Genomic DNA, 19,338 nt, shown 5'->3' with positions numbered 1-19,338 from the left:
AGAGAGAGAGAGAGAGAGAGAGAGAGAGAGAGAGAGAGAGAGAGGGAGAGTTAGAGGGAGAGGGAGGGGGGGGGGAGAGAGAGAGAGAGAGAGAGAGAGAGAGAGAGAGTTAGAGGGAGAGGGAGAGGGAGAGGGAGAGGGAGAGGGGAGAGGGAGGAGGAGGGGGTATAGTTATAACAGTGTCTAGACCAGATCCATATACTACATATGTGGATTGAGGAGTTAGCGAGGTAACTCTGGTTAGCGAGGTAACTCTGGTGAGGTGGGTAACTCCCTCCCAGATTCCCTCTCGCAAAGATTTCATCATCATCCCCGTCATTTGAGGAAGAAGACTGATTTTTTTGTATGTAAAAAAAATGGTATGGTAAAATGGTAAAAATGGTAACACCTATCACGTTTAGTAAGGACAGAATGCATTTGAAACGTAACACACAGTAAAACGTATATGTTCAAATCTAGTGATAGGAGGGAAAAAGCTGCTTGTGCATTGATAAGCACACCAAAGACGACATTAACGTGTACTAATGAAATAATGACAGCACTTCAACAAGCCATTTCACACCGTAGCCTGCTGAATTAGCAAGATCATTTGTCTTTCATTTTGATTTTGGCACACATGAAAAGGTGGCACTGACTTGCCTGTGGATTATTGTTTCAGCATTGTCTCAATGAAGAGTTTGGTGTACGACTAGCAACGTGCGACATGCACGCACAGTTAAAAGCCTGCTAGAGTTAGCGGCAGGCGGACGAGCAATATCCACCGTCGTAGTACGAATGAAGCTTGAGCTGGAATGTGAAGATAACTGAAGCTGGTTAGCTTTAGAAGACCCTGAGTAGATGTAGCTTCAGACATAGTGTACCCCTCTGGGCTCTCCAACCATTTCCTCTGGGCTCTCCAACCATTTCCTCTGGGCTCTCCAGAGCTACCATCCTGTAGGTTGTCAATCCAACCCCAGTTGTAACTAACCTGGTTCAGTTTATTAACCAGCAAAACATTTTTATCAGGTGCACTAGATTAGGGTTGGAGAGAAAACCTACAGGATGGTTGCTCTCCAGGAACAGAGTTGGAGTGAGAACCTACAGGATGGTAGCTCTCCAGGAACAGGGTTGGAGTGAAAACCTACAGGATGGTAGCTCTCCAGGAACAGGGTTGGAGTGAAAACCTACAGGATGGTAGCTCTCCAGGAACAGGGTTGGTGTGAAAACCTACAGGAGGGTAGCTCTCCAGGAACAGGGTTGGAGAGAGAATCTACAGAAGGGTAGCTCTCCAGGAACAGGGTTGGAGAGAGAACCTACAGGATGGTAGCTCTCCAGGAACAGGGTTGGAGAGAGAACCTACAGGATGGTAGCTCTCCAGGAACAGGGTTGGAGTGAGAACCTACAGGATGGTAGCTCTCCAGGAACAGGGTTGGAGTGAAAACCTACAGGATGGTAGCTCTCCAGGAACAGGGTTGGAGTGAAAACCTACAGGATGGTAGCTCTCCAGGAACAGGGTTGGAGTGAAAACCTACAGGATGGTAGCTCTCCAGGAACAGGGTTGGTGTGAAAACCTACAGGAGGGTAGCTCTCCAGGAACAGGGTTGGAGAGAGAATCTACAGATGGGTAGCTCTCCAGGAACAGGGTTGGAGAGAGAACCTACAGGATGGTAGCTCTCCAGGAACAGGGTTGGAGAGAGAACCTACAGGATGGTAGCTCTCCAGGAACAGGGTTGGAGAGAGAACCTACAGGATGGTAGCTCTCCAAGAACAGGGTTGGAGAGAGAACCTACAGGATGGTAGCTCTCCAGGAACAGGGTTGGAGAGCCCAGGTCTCGATAGCAATGACAGTTTAAAGGGCTTGTTGGAGGCTAATTAGCTTGCTGATTGATTGAGGACTGCTCTCTGCATCCCTCATATCATTATGGCCACCTAATCATCCCCAGGGTCCAAGTAACTATTCCCCAGGTTGTTGCTGTAAATGGGAACATTTTCTCAGTCAAGTTAACTGGTAAAATAAGGGTTAAGTAAGTTTAATACAAAATCATGGGGGAAGCAACTGTTGCCCCTGACAACCTGTCTCTGTGCTCTGATAGGCTGTGGAGCTGCGTTCTGTGTTCTGCTGGTGTTTCTATCATCTTCTAACAATCTACTGCTCTAACTGTCTTTGTTATGCCATACATATAAATATACAGATGCAGATCTGAATCAGGTTAGCATAGAAAATGTGTTCCATTCACTCCAGGGCCCGTATTCACAAAGTGTCTAGATCAGCACTCCCATGCTGAGACACTTTGTGAATAGATACAGGGCCTGGACTACATATCATTGTGTGGTGGGGGTGAACACAGAACAGAGACAGGAATCAATAGGAGTAGAAAATGAGGGTTTGTTTTATGGCTGTAATAAAGTGCCAGGCCGTCCACAGAGACCACTAATGACTGCAGCAGGACCATTCTATACGTCAACAACATCCCTGTGCTGGTTTCTTTATAACCAATATGTACAATTCACGGAGAGATTACAGAGAGAGGTATAGGACAAAGTGTACTGTATGTTTGGCTATATTTCATATTTTTTCTATATACACACACTGAACAGAAGAGAGGCCTGCTGTAAGTGAAACTGGGGCAGAAAATTGACTGTTGGGCAGGGGCCAAGAACAGCAGAGACAGAGACACTATTATCAGCTGATGTGGTGGACTGGGTTAGAAAACATTTACACCCTGCCTCCTGACAACACACACGCACATGCGCACGCACACACACACACACACACACACACACACACACACACACACACACACACACACACACACACACACACACACACACACACACACACACACACACACACAGGAATACCAATGCCAGGCTAGAATGAGAAAGAGAAGGAGTAAGAATAAGAATAAGCTACAAAGATGGAACATGAAAGGGACAGAGACGGAAATGGAAGCTCATGTTATAACAGATAACGAGAGAGAGATAGTGAAAATAAAAGATAAGTACCTCCACGACACTCACTGTCAGCTGGTTTCACTTGGATGGGACGAGTCATCTGCAGAGAGAGAGAGAGAGAGAGAGAGAGAGAGAGAGAGAGAGAGAGAGAGAGAGAGAGAGAGAGGGATAGAGAGAGAGAGATAGAGAGAGAGAGGGATGGAGAGAGAGAGAGAGAGAGGGATAGAGAGAGAGAGATAGAGAGAGAGAGGGATAGAGAGAGAGAGAGAGAGAGAGGGATAGAGAGAGAGAGATAGAGAGAGAGAGAGAGAGAGAGAGAGAGGGATAGAGAGAGAGAGGGATAGAGAGAGAGAGAGAGAGAGAGAGAGAGCAGAGAGAGAGGGATAGAGAGAGAGATAGAGAGAGAGAGGGATGGAGAGAGAGAGAGAGAGAGGGACAGAGAGAGAGAGGGATAGAGAGAGAGAGAGAGAGAGAGGGATAGAGAGAGAGAGAGGGATAGAGAGAGAGGGATAGAGAGAGAGAGGGATAGAGAGAGAGAGAGAGAGAGAGAGAGAGAGAGAGAGAGAGAGCAGAGTGAGAGAGAGGGATAGAGAGAGAGAGAGAGAGAGAGAGAGAGAGAGAGAGAGAGAGAGAGAGAGAGAGAGAGAGAGAGAGAGAGAGAGAGAGGGGGATAGAGAGAGAGAGAGAGAGAGAGAGAGAGAGAGAGAGAGAGAGAGAGGGATAGAGAGAGAGAGAGAGAGAGAGAGAGAGAGAGAGAGAGAGAGAGAGCAGAGTGAGAGGAATGAGACAGAAAGAGAAGGAGAGAGGTGGGTAATCTCGTAGTGTGGAGATAACGTAGACACTCTTCACAGTTGTAATGTTACAAATTGAATCTTTAAACTCACTGGGTAAAATACAGCACACTGAGCACAACACCAGTCTCTGAGCAGCAACATCCCACATAAGGCTCTGCGTAGTTCACTACTATATGGGCAATAGGGTACCGTTTAGACACAGCCCTTCACCCTGTATGCAGCAGTATAAATCAGTGTGTGGGTGTGTATCCTCTCTGCTGGTATAATCAATAGGTGACCCGCGCCTGAGAAGGTCAGCCATGACAATACCAGCCTCCTTCATTTATGTGTACTGAGACTTTAACTTGTTCCAATGCGGAGGTTGATTGCTCTGTATACAGCATTATTAGGAGGCAGGGGGTGATTTCACGCTATGGTTATGAGTGGTAGGGAGGCACGGAGGAAGGAAGGGAGTAGCTATCTACCCCCACCCACCCTCTTCTTCTCTTTTTGTACTATTTGATTTTCTCTCTATCCTTACCTCATACAATTCTTTCATTCCTCCCTCTATCTTTTTGGTGGATCGCTCCATTGTTCCACTAGGCTACCCGGGGTGGCAGGTAGCCTAGTGGTTAGAGCGTTGGACTTGTAGCCGGAAGATTGCAAGATCGAATCCCTGAGCTGACAAGGTACAAATCTGTCGTTCTGCCCCTGAACGAGGCGGTTAAACCACTGTTCCTAGGCCGTCATTGAAAATAAGAATTTGTTCTTAACTGACTTGCCTTGTTAAAAAAAATGTAACTCCATTCCTCTATTAACCATCACTCTGCTTCTCTCTATCTACCTGCTTCTCTCTATCTACCTGCTTCTCTCTATCTACCTGCTTCTCTCTATCTACCTGCTTCTCTCTATCTACCTGCTTCTTCCCTATCTACCTGCTTCTCTCTATCTACCTGCTTCTTCCCTATCTACCTGCTTCTTCCCTATCTACCTGCTTCTCTCTATCTACCTGCTTCTTCCCTATCTACCTGCTTCTCTCTATCTACCTGCTTCTTCCCTATCTACCTGCTTCTCTTTATCTACCTGCTTCTTCCCTATCTACCTGCTTCTCTCTATCTACCTGCTTCTTCCCTATCTACCTGCTTCTCTCTATCTACCTGCTTCTCTCTATCTACCTGCTTCTCTCTATCTACCTGCTTCTCTCTATCTACCTGCTTCTTCCCTATCTACCTGCTTCTCTCTATCTACCTGCTTCTTCCCTATCTACCTGCTTCTCTTTATCTACCTGCTTCTTCCCTATCTACCTGCTTCTCTCTATCTACCTGCTTCTTCCCTATCTACCTGCTTCTCTCTATCTACCTGCTTCTTCCCTATCTACCTGCTTCTCTCTATCTACCTGCTTCTTCCCTATCTACCTGCTTCTCTCTATCTACCTGCTTCTCTCTATCTACCTGCTTCTCTCTATCTACCTGCTTCTTCCCTATCTACCTGCTTCTCTCTATCTACCTGCTTCTTCCCTATCTACCTGCTTCTCTCTATCTACCTGCTTCTCTCTATCTACCTGCTTCTCTCTATCATCCTTTCTGTTTACTTCTCTCTATCTACCTGCTTCTCTCTATCATTCTTTCTGTCTACTTCTCTCTATCTACCTGCTTCTCTCTATCATCCTTTCTGTCTACTTCTCTCTATCTACCTGCTTCTTCCCTATCTACCTGCTTCTCTCTATCATCCTTTCTGTTTACTTCTCTCTATCTACCTGCTTCTCTCTATCATCCTTTCTGTTTACTTCTCTCTATCTACCTGCTTCTCTCTATCATCCTTTCTGTCTACTTCTCTCTATCTACCTGCTTCTCTCTATCATCCTTTCTGTCTACTTCTCTCTATATACCTGCTTCTTCCCTATCTACCTGCTTCTCTCTATCATCCTTTCTGTCTACTTCTCTCTATCTACCTGCTTCTTCCCTATCTACCTGCTTCTCTCTATCATCCTTTCTGTTTACTTCTCTCTATCTACCTGCTTCTTCCCTATCTACCTGCTTCTCTCTATCATCCTTTCTGTTTACTTCTCTCTATCTACCTGCTTCTCTCTATCATCCTTTCTGTTTACTTCTCTCTTTCATTCAACCCTCCATTCTTCCACTAGATTGGTAGGGACCAATCATTACCCCAATATGAAGCAACTCTCCCTAACGTATCTCAGATTCATACAAAGGAACTGAGTATGGAGAACATGTTGATGTAGCAAAATGGAGGAGGACCCCAGGCGATGGAGGTTTCCCTGTTGAGTGTGTTCTGTTTGTTCTTTCACACTGTTAACTCACACACAACCATGTTCCTCTTCCTAGTTATAGTCACAGGAAGTCAAGTAGGGTTAGCTATGTTGTTAGCTATGCAGTGAGGGTCAGCAGAGAGCTGTGAGGAGAGAGCTGTCAGGGTGAGGTAAGAGCTTTGAGGGCAAAGTGAAAGTTGTGTGGGTGAGCAGAGAGCTGTGAGAGTGAGGAGAGAGCTGTGAGGGTGAGGTGAGAGCTGTGGGGGTGAGGAGAGAGCTGTGAGGGTGAGGAGAGAGATGTGAGGGTGAGGAGAGAACTGTGAGGAGAGAGCTGCGGGGGTGAGGAGAGAGCTGTGAGGGTGAGGAGAGAGCTGTGAGGGTGAGGAGAGAGCTGTGAGAGTGAGGAAAGAGCTGTGAGGGTGAGGTGAGAGCTGTGAGGGTGAGGTGAGAGCTGTGAGAGCTGTGAGGGTGAGGAGAGAGCTGTGTGGGTGAGGAGAGAGCTGTGTGGGTGAGGAGAGAGCTGTGAGAGTGAGGAGAGAGCTGTGAGGGTGAGGAGAGAGCTGTGAGGGTGAGGAGAGAGAGGTGAGAAGAGAGCTGTGAGGGTGAGGAGAGAGCTGTGAGGGGGAGGAGAGAGCTGTGAGGGTGAGGTGAAAGCTGTGGGGGTGAGGAGAGAGCTGTGAGGGTGAGGAGAGAGATGTGAGGGTGAGGAGAGAACTGTGAGGAGAGAGCTGCGGGGGTGAGGAGAGAGCTGCGAGGGTGAGGAGAGAGCTGTGAGGGTGAGGAGAGAGCTGTGAGGGTGAGGAGAGAGCTGTGAGGGTGAGGTGAGAGCTGTGAGGGTGAGGAGAGAGATGTGAGGGTGAGGAGAGAACTGTGAGTAGAGAGCTTCGGGGGTGAGGAGAGAGCTGCGAGGGTGAGGAAAGAGCTGTGAGGAGAGAGCTGTGGCGGTGAGGAGAGAGCTGTGAGAGTGTGGAGAGAGCTGTGAGAGTGAGGAGAGAGCTGTGAGGGTGAGGAGAGAGCTGCGAGGGTGAGGAGAGAGCTGTGGGGGTGAGGAGAGAGGCCTGTCTGTTTACTGAGAGAGAGTGTTTGTGTGACTGTGTGAATGTGTCTCTGTGTGGGCGAGAGCTTGTTTGTGTGCATGAGAAAACACTTGCTTGGTAGGTGTGTTTGTATGTTGGCATGAGAATGACACGGCTGTCAAAAGAGATTCTCAAGTCAGGCATCTCTGCCATAAGAACATGCCCAGCTGTGATATGGAGAGACAGTTCTGAGCCGAAGCAAATGGAGACAGTAGTGTGGAAGCATACACACACACATTACACACACACACACACACACATTACACAAACACATTACACACACACATGACATACACACATTACACTGTAGACCTACAGACAGCACAGCCCTTAGATACCAACTAGCCTCAAACTACGACACACACATGAACATCACACAAACTCACACACACTTTGTATCGTCTTCTGTGTGTAAAGTAGACTCCCCAAAAGAGTAGCTGTTGCTAACGTAACAGGTGTGAAATGTCTAGCAGGGATGGAAGCAATACTGTGACACTAACTAAAACAAAAGGAAATCACATGCATAAACAGATATGTGAATTAAACGTATTTGCCTTAAACCCTGTACCCATAACTCCCCCTGAGTTGTTTGTTGTCTGCATCATGGGCTTTGTGTATTAGCTGTGTGTTTAACTGTGAGCAGTCTACTGCAAACCCAGTTGTTGTGAGGCTGATCTACAGCCCTTTGGGACCTTAATATTTCAAATTTAACTTAGTTGAATAATAGATGTGGACTGATTCTTTCAGCGATGGGCCTGCTGCTGCTGCAGGACTTCAGAGAACCGTTCTCCTAGCAAGATAACATGCTCTCACCAAAATAAATAGAGTAGATAGACACAGTAAACATGCCTGTGTTTAAGTGTGTGTTTATGCAGGGGGATTAATCAGCTAACTTAATCCACTTCAACACATTTTGCCGTGGAACAGAGAGAAAAACGTTATGTTTATAATGCTATTCTACATATTTTGTCATGAGGCTAAGAGAATAATGTTGCTGTTTTAAATCTAATTTCCTGCAATTCTTCACTTTTTGGAGCAGAGATTTTTTTCTTCTGTTTCATTGCTCATCTCATGATTTTGTTCACAATTTTCCATGAGGCTGAGTGGAAATGTAGAGATCTTTAAAGCAAATGTCCTGCTATTCTACACATTTTGCCATGAGGCTGAGAACATTTGACTGTTTTAAAGCTCATTTCCTGCAATTCTACACAATTGAGGCTGAGAACATTTTGCCTTGAGGCTGAGAACATGTTGCCTTGAGGCTGAGAACATTTTGCCTTGAGGCTGAGAACATGTTGCCTTGAGGCTGAGGACATTTTGCCTTGAGGCTGAGAACATGTTGCCTTGAGGCTGAGAACATTTTGCCTTGAGGCTGAGAACATGTTGCCTTGAGGCTGAGAACATGTTGCCTTGAGGCTGAGAACATTTTGCCATGAGGCTGAGAACATGTTGCCTTGAGGCTGAGAACATGTTGCCTTGAGGCTGAGAACATTTTGCCTTGAGGCTGAGGACATGTTGCCTTGTGGCTGAGAACATTTTGCCTTGAGGCTGAGAACATTTTGCCTTGAGGCTGAGAACATTTTGCCGTTTTAAAGCTAATTTCCTGCAATTCTACACAATTTGCTGGGTTGGGGACCCCTGGAGGTAGAGGACCTCGGTACACGTGCGTTGAGTGCCCGTTCGGTTGGAGGACCCCTGGAGGTAGAGGTACTCGGTACACGTGCGCTGAGTGCCCTTTCGGTTGGAGGACCCCTGGAGGTAGAGGACCTCGGTACACGTGCGCTGAGTGCCCGTTCGGTTGGAGGACCCCTGGAGGTAGAGGACCTCGGTACACGTGCGTTGAGTGCCCGTTCGGTTGGAGGACCCCTGGAGGTAGAGGACCTCGGTACACGTGCGTTGAGTGCCCGTTCGGTTGGAGGACCCCTGGAGGTAGAGGACCGCGGTACACGTGCGTTGAGTGCCCGTTCGGTTGGAGGACCCCTGGAGGTAGAGGACCGCGGTACACGTGCGTTGAGTGCCCGTTCGGTTGGAGGACCCCTGGAGGTAGAGGACCTCGGTACATGTGCGCTGAGTGCCCGTTCGGTTGGAGGACCCCTGGAGGTAGAGGACCGCGGTACACGTGCGTTGAGTGCCCGTTCGGTAATCCGGCCCTGTGTACGTGTGTGTGTACAACTACAACGTATTCATGATTTCTTGGAAAGTGACAGAGACAGATACTAAGACAGAGACAGAGAGAGAGAAATAGAGAGAGAAATAGAGAAATAGAGGGAGACTAAGAGAGAGAGAGAGACAGAGGGGGGGGGGGACTAGTGACAGAGAAGGTCATGGCCATCAACATGGGGGGGGGGAGTGGCTCTGTCACATCAAATACACATACACACACCGGACACACCGGACACACACATGCACACACAGGACACACACATACACACAAGAACACACACATGCACACACAGGACACACACATGCACACACCGGACACACATACACACACTAGGGCTGGGACAGATATTGCTACTGCAATTATGAATTGCGAATTTCAAACACTTGGGTGAAAACTTGGTAATTCCATCAGACTTGGTAACAGCTGTCAAGGTACAGAACATCACTTCTAACATGAGGTCATATGAATTAATACATACTGTGCTAACTGAATACAAAACCAAATTAAACTAATATTTTACAACATTGTTATACAGTACATATGATAAGATAGGATTATTACACCTACATATGAACAAACATACAGTATATATACAAAAGTATGTGGACACCCCTTCAAATTAGTGGATTCGGGCTGTTTCAGCCACAACCGTTGCTGACAGGTGTATAAAATCGAGCACACATGCAATCTTCATAGACAAACATTGGCAGTGGAACGACCTTACTGAATAGCTCAGTGACTTTCAACGTTGCACCATCATTAGATGCCACCTTTCCAACTAGTCAGTTTGTGAAATGTCTGCCCTGCTATAGCTGCCCCGGTTAACTCTAAGTGCTGCTATTGTGATGTGTAAACGTCTAGGAACAACAACGGCTCAGACGCGAAGTGGTAGGCCACACAAGCTCACAGAACGAGACCGCAGAATGCTGAAGCGAGTAAACATTTTCTGTCCTCTGTTGCAACACATTGCAAAACTTTGCTGTCTCAACACGACATGTTTCAACAAATTGTGTTTTACAGTGTTGGGATCGTGACTTGGGAGAAATATGTACGAGATCGAATCTTGTATCTCCTGTCCAGCTTATTTATCATCTTCTTAAAGCTGACTTTGCTGACAGTGTAAATAGGAACCATGACTTTGGCTATGTGATAGGTGATAGCCTCTGTGATTTCTGTGTCTGCAGGATATTGCTTCGTACGGCGTTACACTTGAAAACGCATGGGCAATTAATGCCTGTTTAACTGGCTGGTTGTGGCCGAGGGGCTTTTCTGCTGTCGGTTATTCTTCTAATGGTTGAATACATCTGTCGTGTTGCCTCTTGTTGTCGCTACAACTCTGAGGCACCTTTTGCACAACACTTGCATTTGGTTGACATCTGTTTGGTTGTAGCCGAACAACTGCCACACCACTGAAAATGCTCCCTTCCTTGACACCAAACGGACGTTCTCATTGGCACTAGCAGCCCTCACGTTTCCGACACACTGAGGTAAAACCCCAGAGTTCCTCCTACTGTACTGTCTTAGGTAAAGCCCTTTCTCTCCTCACCAGCATCTAACTGCACGCTCAAAGTGGCGACGCTGGTGATTGGCCACACTGTGCATGCCATGCAGAGAGTTAGCAAGCCCGCTTGTGATTGGTCAGCATCCTCTGTGCATGTAGAGAGTGAATGAAGGACTCAAGCGCATCTCATGGAGGAGGTACTGTGGTTGTATCAACGGAGTGTCAAAGAAAGGAAAAAGATCACAGCCTCCTGCGATATGGATATTGCATGTCAATATCACAATTTAAATAAAACAACAGTAAAAAGACAGGCTATATACAGTAGCGAGGATATATACAGTAGCAAGGCTATAAAATTAGTGAGGCTACATACAGACACCGGTTAGCCAGGCTGATTGAGATAGTATGTACATGTAGATATGGTTAAAGTGACTATGCATATATGATGAACAGAGAGTATCGGTATCGTAAAAGAGGGGTTGGCGGGTGGTCGGTGGTGGGACACAATGCAGATAGCCCGGTTAGCCAATGTGCGGGAGCACTGGTTGGTCGGCCCATTTGAGGAAGTATGTACATGAATGTATAGTTAAGTGACTATGCATATATGATAAACAGAGAGTAGCAGCAGTGTAAAAAGAGGGGGAGGCACACAATGCAAACAGTCCGGGTAGCCATTTGATTAGTTCAGATACCTTTGCTTTCTTGGATACAGGAACAATGGTAGCCATCTTGTATGTGGGGACAACAGACTGGGATAGGGAGAGATTAAATATGTCTGTAAACACACCAGCCAGCTGGTCTGCGCATGCTCTGAGGACGCGGCTAGGGATGCCGTCTGGGCCAGCAGCCTTGCGAGGGTTAACAAGTTTAAATGTTTTACTCACATCAACCACGGAGAATGAGAGGGGGGGACTTTGTTAGCAATCTGCGAAGGTGGCACTGTATTATCCTTAAAACGGGCAAAGAAGGTGTTTAGTTTGTCTGGAAGCTGACGTCGGTATCCGTGGCTGTTTTTGTTTTTGTAGACTGATTTCCTGTAGACCCTGCCTGTCTGTGCCATTGAATTGAGACTCCACCTTGTCCCTGTATCGGCATTTCGCTTGTTTGATTGCCTTGCAGAGCTAATAACTACACTGTTTATATTCAGCCATATCACCAGACCTCTTTCTATGGTTGAATGCGCTTTCAATTTTACGCGAATGATGCCTTCCAGCCATGGTTTCTGGTTAGGGTAGGTTTTAATGGTCACAGTGGGTACGACGTCTCCAATGCACTTATTTATAAACACACTCACCGAGTCAGCGTATAGGTCAATATAATCCTCTGAGGCTGATCAGAACATTTTCCAGTACAAGTGATCGAAACAATCTTGGAGTGTGGCTTCTGATTGGTCAGACCAGCGTTGAATTGTTCACGTCACTGGTACAACCGGTTTGAGTTTCTGCCTATAAGCCGGGACAAGCAAGAGGGAGGGCTTTGTATGCATTGAGGAAGTTAGAGTAGCAGTGGTCGAGAGTATTTGCCCTACGTGTCGTAACTGCACTGTTATCAAATTTGCTTTGTTAAAATCCCCAGCTACAATAAATGCAGCCTCCGGATATATAGTTTCCAGTTTACATGGAGTCCAGTGAAGTTCCTTGAGGGCCGTCTTGGTGTTCGCTTGATAGGGGATGTACACAGCTGTGACTATAACTGACGAGATTACTCTTGGTAGGTAGAATGGCGAACATTTGATTGCAAGGAATTCTAGGTCAGGTTAGCAGAAGGACTTGAGGTCCTGTATGTTGTTATGATTACACCATGAGTTGTTAATCATAAAGCATACACCCCCGCCCTTCCTCTTCCCAGAGAGGTGTTTATCTCTGTCGGCGCGATGCATGGAGAAGCCGGGTGGCTGAACCGATTCCGACACCATATTCCGAGTGAGCCATGATTCCGCGAAACAGAGAATGTTACAATCTCTCTCTGGAAGGCAACCCTCACTCACATTTTATCTACCTTGTTGTCAAGAGACTGGACATTGGCGAGTAGTATACTTGGGAGCAGAGAGCGATGTGCCCATTTTCGAAGCCTGACCAGAAGACCGTTCAGTCTGCCCCTTCTGAGTCGCTGTTGTTTTCGATCAGCTGCTGGGATTAGATCCATTGTCCTGGATGGTGGTCTGAAGAGAGGATCTGCTTCGGGAAAGATGTATTCTTGGTTGCAATTTTGGTAAGTTGACGTTGCTCTTATATCCAATAGTTCTTCCCGGCTGTATGTAATAAGACTTTAGATTTCCTGGGGTAACAATTAAGAAATAACACATAAAAAACCAAAATACTGCATAGTTTCCTAAGAACGCGAAGCGAGGCGACCATCTCAACAGGTTTTTACAGTAAGCCAGGTGAGGAACACTGCAGTCGAAGTTTTAGTTTCAGCTTTTTCTTTTTTGTAGCTAATTATTTTTGCTTTGATTCAAAGAAAACCTATGTTGTGCTTTTATTGTATTTCATCAATCCATTTCAGATATTGTTCAATGATTCTACTGTGTCTGTAGTATTCTCTCTAGTCCTTTTACAGTGATGTATTTACGTGTAGTACCATAATTAAACATGTATCACATATTTTGTATTATAATATTTAATGATTGTACGGACAACTACACAGCGAAACTATGGTATTTCATGATAAATGAGTTATTTGATCCAATTATCCTGCAAGGCGGCAGGGTAGCCTAGTGGTTAGAGCATTGGACTAGTAACCGAAAGTTTGCAAGTTTAAATCCCCGAGCTGACAAGGTACAACATCTCTCGTTCTGCCCCTGAACAGGCAGTTAACCCACTGTTCCTAGGCCGTCATTGAAAATAAGAATTAGTTCATAACTGACTTGCCTAGTAAAATAAAAGTACAAGGCTTCTTTAAAGATATGAATATACAATGCAATGTTTTCAACATTGGACAGCCTGTGTTACAAGTGATGGCTGTTTTGTGTCTTGACATCTGCCAGTGATTGCAAAAAAAACTGTAATCGTGCAGCCCTAGCACACGTATTTTTTGCTGTATCATCCAAAATCATCATAGGCCTCCTCATTAGGAACTAAACACAGAAGGGCTGTGTGTGTGTGTGTGTGTGTGTGTGTGTGTGTGTGTGTGTGTGTGTCCACCAGCTTTTGTGCCTTGTCCTTCCATGTCTCATTTCAGGAGAAATATCACACTTTCATAATGACTTCTGAACAGGCAATTAAGGTCCTGTAATACTGACAGCTGACAGCTGTGTGAGAGATTGAGAGATAGAGGAGGGGTAAGCTGGTAGGGAGAGGGGGATGTAGGGGAGGAGAAGGAGGAGGAGGGGTAAGGTGGTAGGGAGAGGGGGATGTATGGGAGGAGAAGGAGGAGGAGGGGTAAGCTGGTAGGGAGAGGGGGATGTAGTGGGGGGGAGAAGGAGGAGGAGGGGTAAGCTGGTAGGGAGAGGGGGATGTAGTGGGGGGGAGAAGGAGGAGGAGGGGTAAGCTGGTAGGGAGAGGGGGATGTAGTGGGGGGGGAGAAGGATGAGGAGGGGTAAACTGGTAGGGAGAGGGGGATGTAGTGGGGGGGAGAAGGAGGAGGAGGGGTAAACTGGTAGGGAGAGGGGGATGTAGTGGGGGGGGAGAAGGATGAGGAGGGGTAAACTGGTAGGGAGAGGGGATGTAGGGGAGGAGAAGGATGAGGAGGGGTAAACTGGTAGGGAGAGGGGATGTAGGGGAGGAGAAGGATGAGGAGGGGTAAGCTGGTAGGGAGAGGGGGATGTAGTGGGGGGAGAAGGATGAGGAGGGGTAAACTGGTAGGGAGAGGGGATGTAGGGGAGGAGAAGGAGGAGGAGGGGTAAACTGGTAGGGAGAGGGGGATGTAGGGGAGGAGAAGGATGAGGAGCGGTAAGCTGGTAGGGAGAGGGGGATGTAGTGGGGGGGAGAAGGATGAGGAGGGTAAACTGGTAGGAGAGGGGGATGTAGGGGAGGAGAAGGATGAGGAGGGGTAAACTGGTAGGGAGAGGGGGATGTAGTGGGGGGGAGAAGGATGAGGAGGGGTAAACTGGTAGGGAGAGGGGATGTAGGGGAGGAGAAGGAGGAAGAGGGGTAAGCTGGTAGGGAGAGGGGATGTAGGGGAGGAGAAGGATGAGGAGGGGTAAACTGGTAGGGAGAGGGGGATGTAGTGGGGGGAGAAGGAGGAGGAGGAGGAGGGGTAAGCTGGTAGGGAGAGGGGGATGTAGGGGAGGAGAAGGAGGAGGAGGGGTAAACTGGTAGGGAGAGGGGGATGTAGTGGGGGGGAGAAGGAGGAGGAGGGGTAAACTGGTAAGGAGAGGGGATGTAGGGGAGGAGAAGGATGAGGAGGGGTAAACTGGTAGGGAGAGGGGGATGTAGTGGGGGGGAGAAGGAGGAGGAGGGGTAAACTGGTAGGGAGAGGGGGATGTAGGGAGGAGAAGGAGGAGGAGGGGTAAACTGGTAGGGAGAGGGGCATGTAGTGGAGGAGAAGGAGGAGGAGGGGTAAACTGGTAGGGAGAGGGGATGTAGTGGGGGGGAGAAGGAGGAGGAGGGGTAAACTGGTAGGGAGAGGGGGATGTAGGGGAGGAGAAGGAGGAGGAGGGGTAAACTGGTAGGGAGAGGGATGTAGGGAGGAGAAGGAGGAGGAGGGGTAAACTGGTAGGGAGAGGGGATGTAGGGGAGGAGGAGGATGAGGAGGGGTAAACTGGTAGGGAGAGGGGATGTAGGGGAGGAGAAGGATGAGGAGGGGTAAACTGGTAGGGAGAGGGGATGTAGTGGGGGGGAGAAGGATGAGGAGGGGTAAACTGGTAGGGAGAGGGGGATGTAGGGGAGGAGAAGGAGGAGGAGGGGTAAACTGGTAGGGAGAGGGGCATGTAGTGGGGGGGAGAAGGAGGAGGAGGGGTAAACTGGTGGGGAGAGGGGCATGTAGTGGGGGGGGAGGAAGAGGGGTGAGCTGGTAGGGAGAGGGGGATGTAGTGGGGGGGAGGAGGAGGGTTGAGCTGGTAGGGAGAGAGGGATGTAGTGGGGGGGGGGAGAGGAGGAGGAGGACAAGGGGTGAGCTGGTAGGGAGAGGAGGATGTAGAGGGGGGAGGAGGAGGTGGTGGGGGAGAGGGGTGAGCTGGTAGGGAGAATGGGATGTAGTGCGGGGGGGGGAGAAAGAGGAGGAGGGGTGAGCTGGTAGGGAGAGGGGGATGTGGCAGTGAGGGGGGGGGGGGGGGGCAGTGGTGTGGTTACTACTTGCTGCTAAGAGACTCCCACTCCTGTTAAATGCATTGGCTTGGGATTGCTGTGAATGTGTAGTGCTATGCAATAGATTACAGTATGCAGACATCTGGAGCACATATAGAGAATGAAGTGAAGGTGAAGTCCCCTGCACTCAAATGGAGTTTGGACAAAATACATATCATATCCAATGTTGTGCTCTTATCATGAGCTTACTGTGCGGTTGAAAGTGTAGAGTAACAGAGACTGATTGTGAGGCAGAACCCATTAACACACACACACACACACATTATATCCCTGTTTCATCACCTGTGTCTTCTGAGAGCAATTCAGTCAGAGTAACGATCCCATGTGGAACACTAAGTAGAGCCTAATCTGTTTCCGTACACCGGATTAATGGATGCACAAGTTGTAAGGGGAGCGTAAATCACAGTGACACCGCTCATGCTGGCTCTCCCATAGCCTGGTGACCTGGCCCAGGTTGTGAATCCATCAATGTGAGGCAGAAATGTCACAACCCAGTCCACAATAGATTGTAAATAACGTTTCAACTGTCAACAATACACAAACACTGGGTAAGACACAGACTGAGAATTTCTCACTGTTAAAATGAACCTGTGTGTGTGTGTGTGTGTTATCTGGTAAAATGTGGTTGTCAAACGCACACTAAACACTTGTTTCAATGGCAGTCTGTCTTTCTAACCTACGCCCAACCAAATATATTATTTAGCTTAATTCATTTAGCATTACAACATCGTAGATGAAGGAAAGAGGAAGAGAGGCATGCAGCTGCACAGTGCAACCAGATAATTATCTTTGATGAAGCTGTCACTCCTCCAGTGAAAGGAGAGAAGGATGAGAGAGAAAGAGAAATGGCAATTAGAGACAAGTGAAAATCTCCTTGGTGCCTGCGCACGCACACAAACACACATGAGAGAGAGGAGCGCTAGGATTTATGCGGAAGAGTGGGGTGAGAAGAAGAGAGAGAGGAGAGCTAGAATTTGTGAGGAAGAGTGGGGTGAGAAGAAGAGAGAGAGGAGAGCTAGGATTTGTGAGGAAGAGTGTGGTGAGAATAAGAGAGAGGGGAGAGCTAGGATTTGTGAGGAAGAGTGTGGTGAGAAGAAGAGAGAGGGGAGAGCTAGGATTTGTCAAGAAGAGTGGGGTGAGAAGAAGAGAGAGAGGAGAGCTAGGATTTGTGAGGAAGAGTGGGGTGAGAAGGAGAGAGAGAGGAGAGCTAGGATTTGTGAGGAAGAGTGTGGTGAGAAGAAGAGAGAGGGGAGAGCTAGGATTTGTGAGGAAGAGTGTGGTGAGAAGAAGAGAGAGGGGAGAGCTAGGATTTGTGAGGAAGAGTGTGGTGAGAAGAAGAGAGATGGGGAGAGCTAGGATTTGTGAGGAAGAGTGGGGTGAGAAGAAAAGAGAGAGGAGAGCTAGGATTTGTGAGGAAGAGTGTGGTGAGAAGAAGAGAGAGGGGAGAGCTAGGATTTGTGAGGAAGAGTGTGGTGAGAAGAAGAGAGAGGGGAGAGCTAGAATTTGTGAGGAAGAGTGGGGTGAGAAGAAGAGAGAGAGGAGAGCTAGGATTTGTGAGGAAGAGTGTGGTGAGAAGAAGAGAGAGGGGAGAGCTAGGATTTGTCAAGAAGAGTGGGGTGAGAAGAAGAGAGAGAGGAGAGCTAGGATTTGTGAGGAAGAGTGGGGTGAGAAGGAGAGAGAGAGGAGAGCTAGGATTTGTGAGGAAGAGTGGGGTGAGAAGAAGAGAGAGGGGAGAGCTAGGATTTGTGAGGAAGAGTGGGGTGAGAAGAAGAGAGAGAGGAGAGCTAGGATTTGTCAAGAAGAGTGGGGTGAGAAGAAGAGAGAGAGGAGAGCTAGGATTTGTGAGGAAGAGTGGGGTGAGAAGAAGAGAGAGAGGAAAGCTAGGATTTGTGAGGAAGAGTGGGGTGAGAAGAAGAGAGAGAGGAAAGCTAGGATATGTGAGGAAGAGTGGGGTGAGAAGAATAGAGAGAGGATAGCTAGGATTTGTGAGGAAGAGTGGGGTGAGAAGAAGAGAGAGAGGAGAGCTATGATTTGTCAAGAAGAGTAGGGTGAGAAGGAGAGAGAGGAGAGAGCTAGGATTTGTGAGGAAGAGTGGGGTTGGAAGAAGAGAGAGAGGAAAGCTAGGATATGTGAGGAAGAATGGGGTGAGAAGAAGAGAGAGAGATGAGAGCTAGGATTTGTGAGGAAGAGTGGGGTGAGAAGAAGAGAGAGAAGGACGAAGGACCTGCACCGAGAGAACCCACGCCAAAAGGATCCATCGCTCAGACCACAGCATCACCAACCACACCCCAACCAGCGGTTACCACCCCAAACAAACCCTGGCCACACCCTATATAGGCCCCATCATATCAGACCTATGCCCCTTCTGCCCACCCCATGCAAGGACCTCAACATGACAGCAGGACATATGCCCGGGCCATGAGCAGAGCAAACACCCAACCTCCATCCTGTGACCTAAGAGGTCTGTATCAGATGCTCAACATGCTCTCCTCACACCTACTAAACCACACGAAAACAACACTAGACACAATGGAACACAAAGCTTTTACTGTCTCATCCTGGAACATACGAGGTCTGAGATCATCTGCCTTTGGCTTAAAGAGCAGGAACCCAGACATCATCAAAGACACACTTACTTTGGCAATGTAAACATATGTAAACATATGCCAAAAAAGCCCTTGGAATTGAATTGAGAGAGTGACAGAGAGCGAAAGAGAGCACAAGAGAGAGAGAGAGACAAGGAGAGAGAAAGAGAGAGACAGGGAGAGAGAAAGAGCGCAAGAGAGAGAGAGGGAGAGAGACAAGGAGAGAGAAAGAGCGCAAGAGCGAGAGAGACGGAGAGAGAGAGAGGGAGAGAGAGTGACAGAGAGAGAGAAAGACAGGGAGAGAGAGAAGGCGTGACAGAAAGAGGAAGAGACAGGGAGAGAGAGAGAGGGAAAGACAGGGAGAGAGAGAAGGCGTGACAGAAAGAGGAAGAGACAGGGAGAGAGAGAGAGGGAAAGACAGGGAGAGAGAGAGAGGAAGACCAGGGAGAGAGAGAGAGGGAAAGACAGGGAGAGAGAGAGAGGGAAGACAGGGAGAGAGAGAGAGGGAAGACAGGGAGAGAGAGAGAGGGAAAGACAGGGAGAGAGAGAGAGGGAAAGACAGGAGAGACAGGGAGAGAGAGAGAGGGAGGAGAGAGTGACAGAGAGAGGGAAAGACAGGAGAGAGACAGGGAGAGAGAGAGAGAGGGAAAGACAGGGAGAGACAGGGAGAGAGAGAGAGGGAGAGAGAGTGACAGAGAGAGGGAAGACAGGGAGAGACAGGAGGGAAGACAGAGAGAGAGAGAGAGAGGGAAAGACAGGGAGAGACAGGGAGAGAGAGAGAGGGAGAGAG

At 48.1% G+C, this 19,338-nt stretch overlaps 1 protein-coding gene across 2 annotated transcripts in view; it reads right to left on the bottom strand.

The window, feature by feature from the left end:
* LOC109875177 (CUGBP Elav-like family member 5) overlaps positions 1 to 19,338 on the bottom strand; it is a 66,754-nt gene that overhangs the window by 40,995 nt on the left and 6,421 nt on the right. For both annotated transcript variants that reach the window (XM_031810693.1, XM_031810694.1), the window contains exon 3: positions 2,986 to 3,034. In XM_031810693.1, the coding sequence (XP_031666553.1) occupies positions 2,986 to 3,034 (49 nt within the window). The remainder of the gene's footprint in view (positions 1 to 2,985; positions 3,035 to 19,338) is intronic.

Source organism: Oncorhynchus kisutch, linkage group LG30, assembly GCF_002021735.2.
Source record: "Oncorhynchus kisutch isolate 150728-3 linkage group LG30, Okis_V2, whole genome shotgun sequence".
NCBI lineage: Eukaryota > Metazoa > Chordata > Actinopteri > Salmoniformes > Salmonidae > Oncorhynchus > Oncorhynchus kisutch.
Note: the sequence above shows the minus strand (reverse complement) of the source record. Positions and strands in the feature narration are given on the sequence as shown.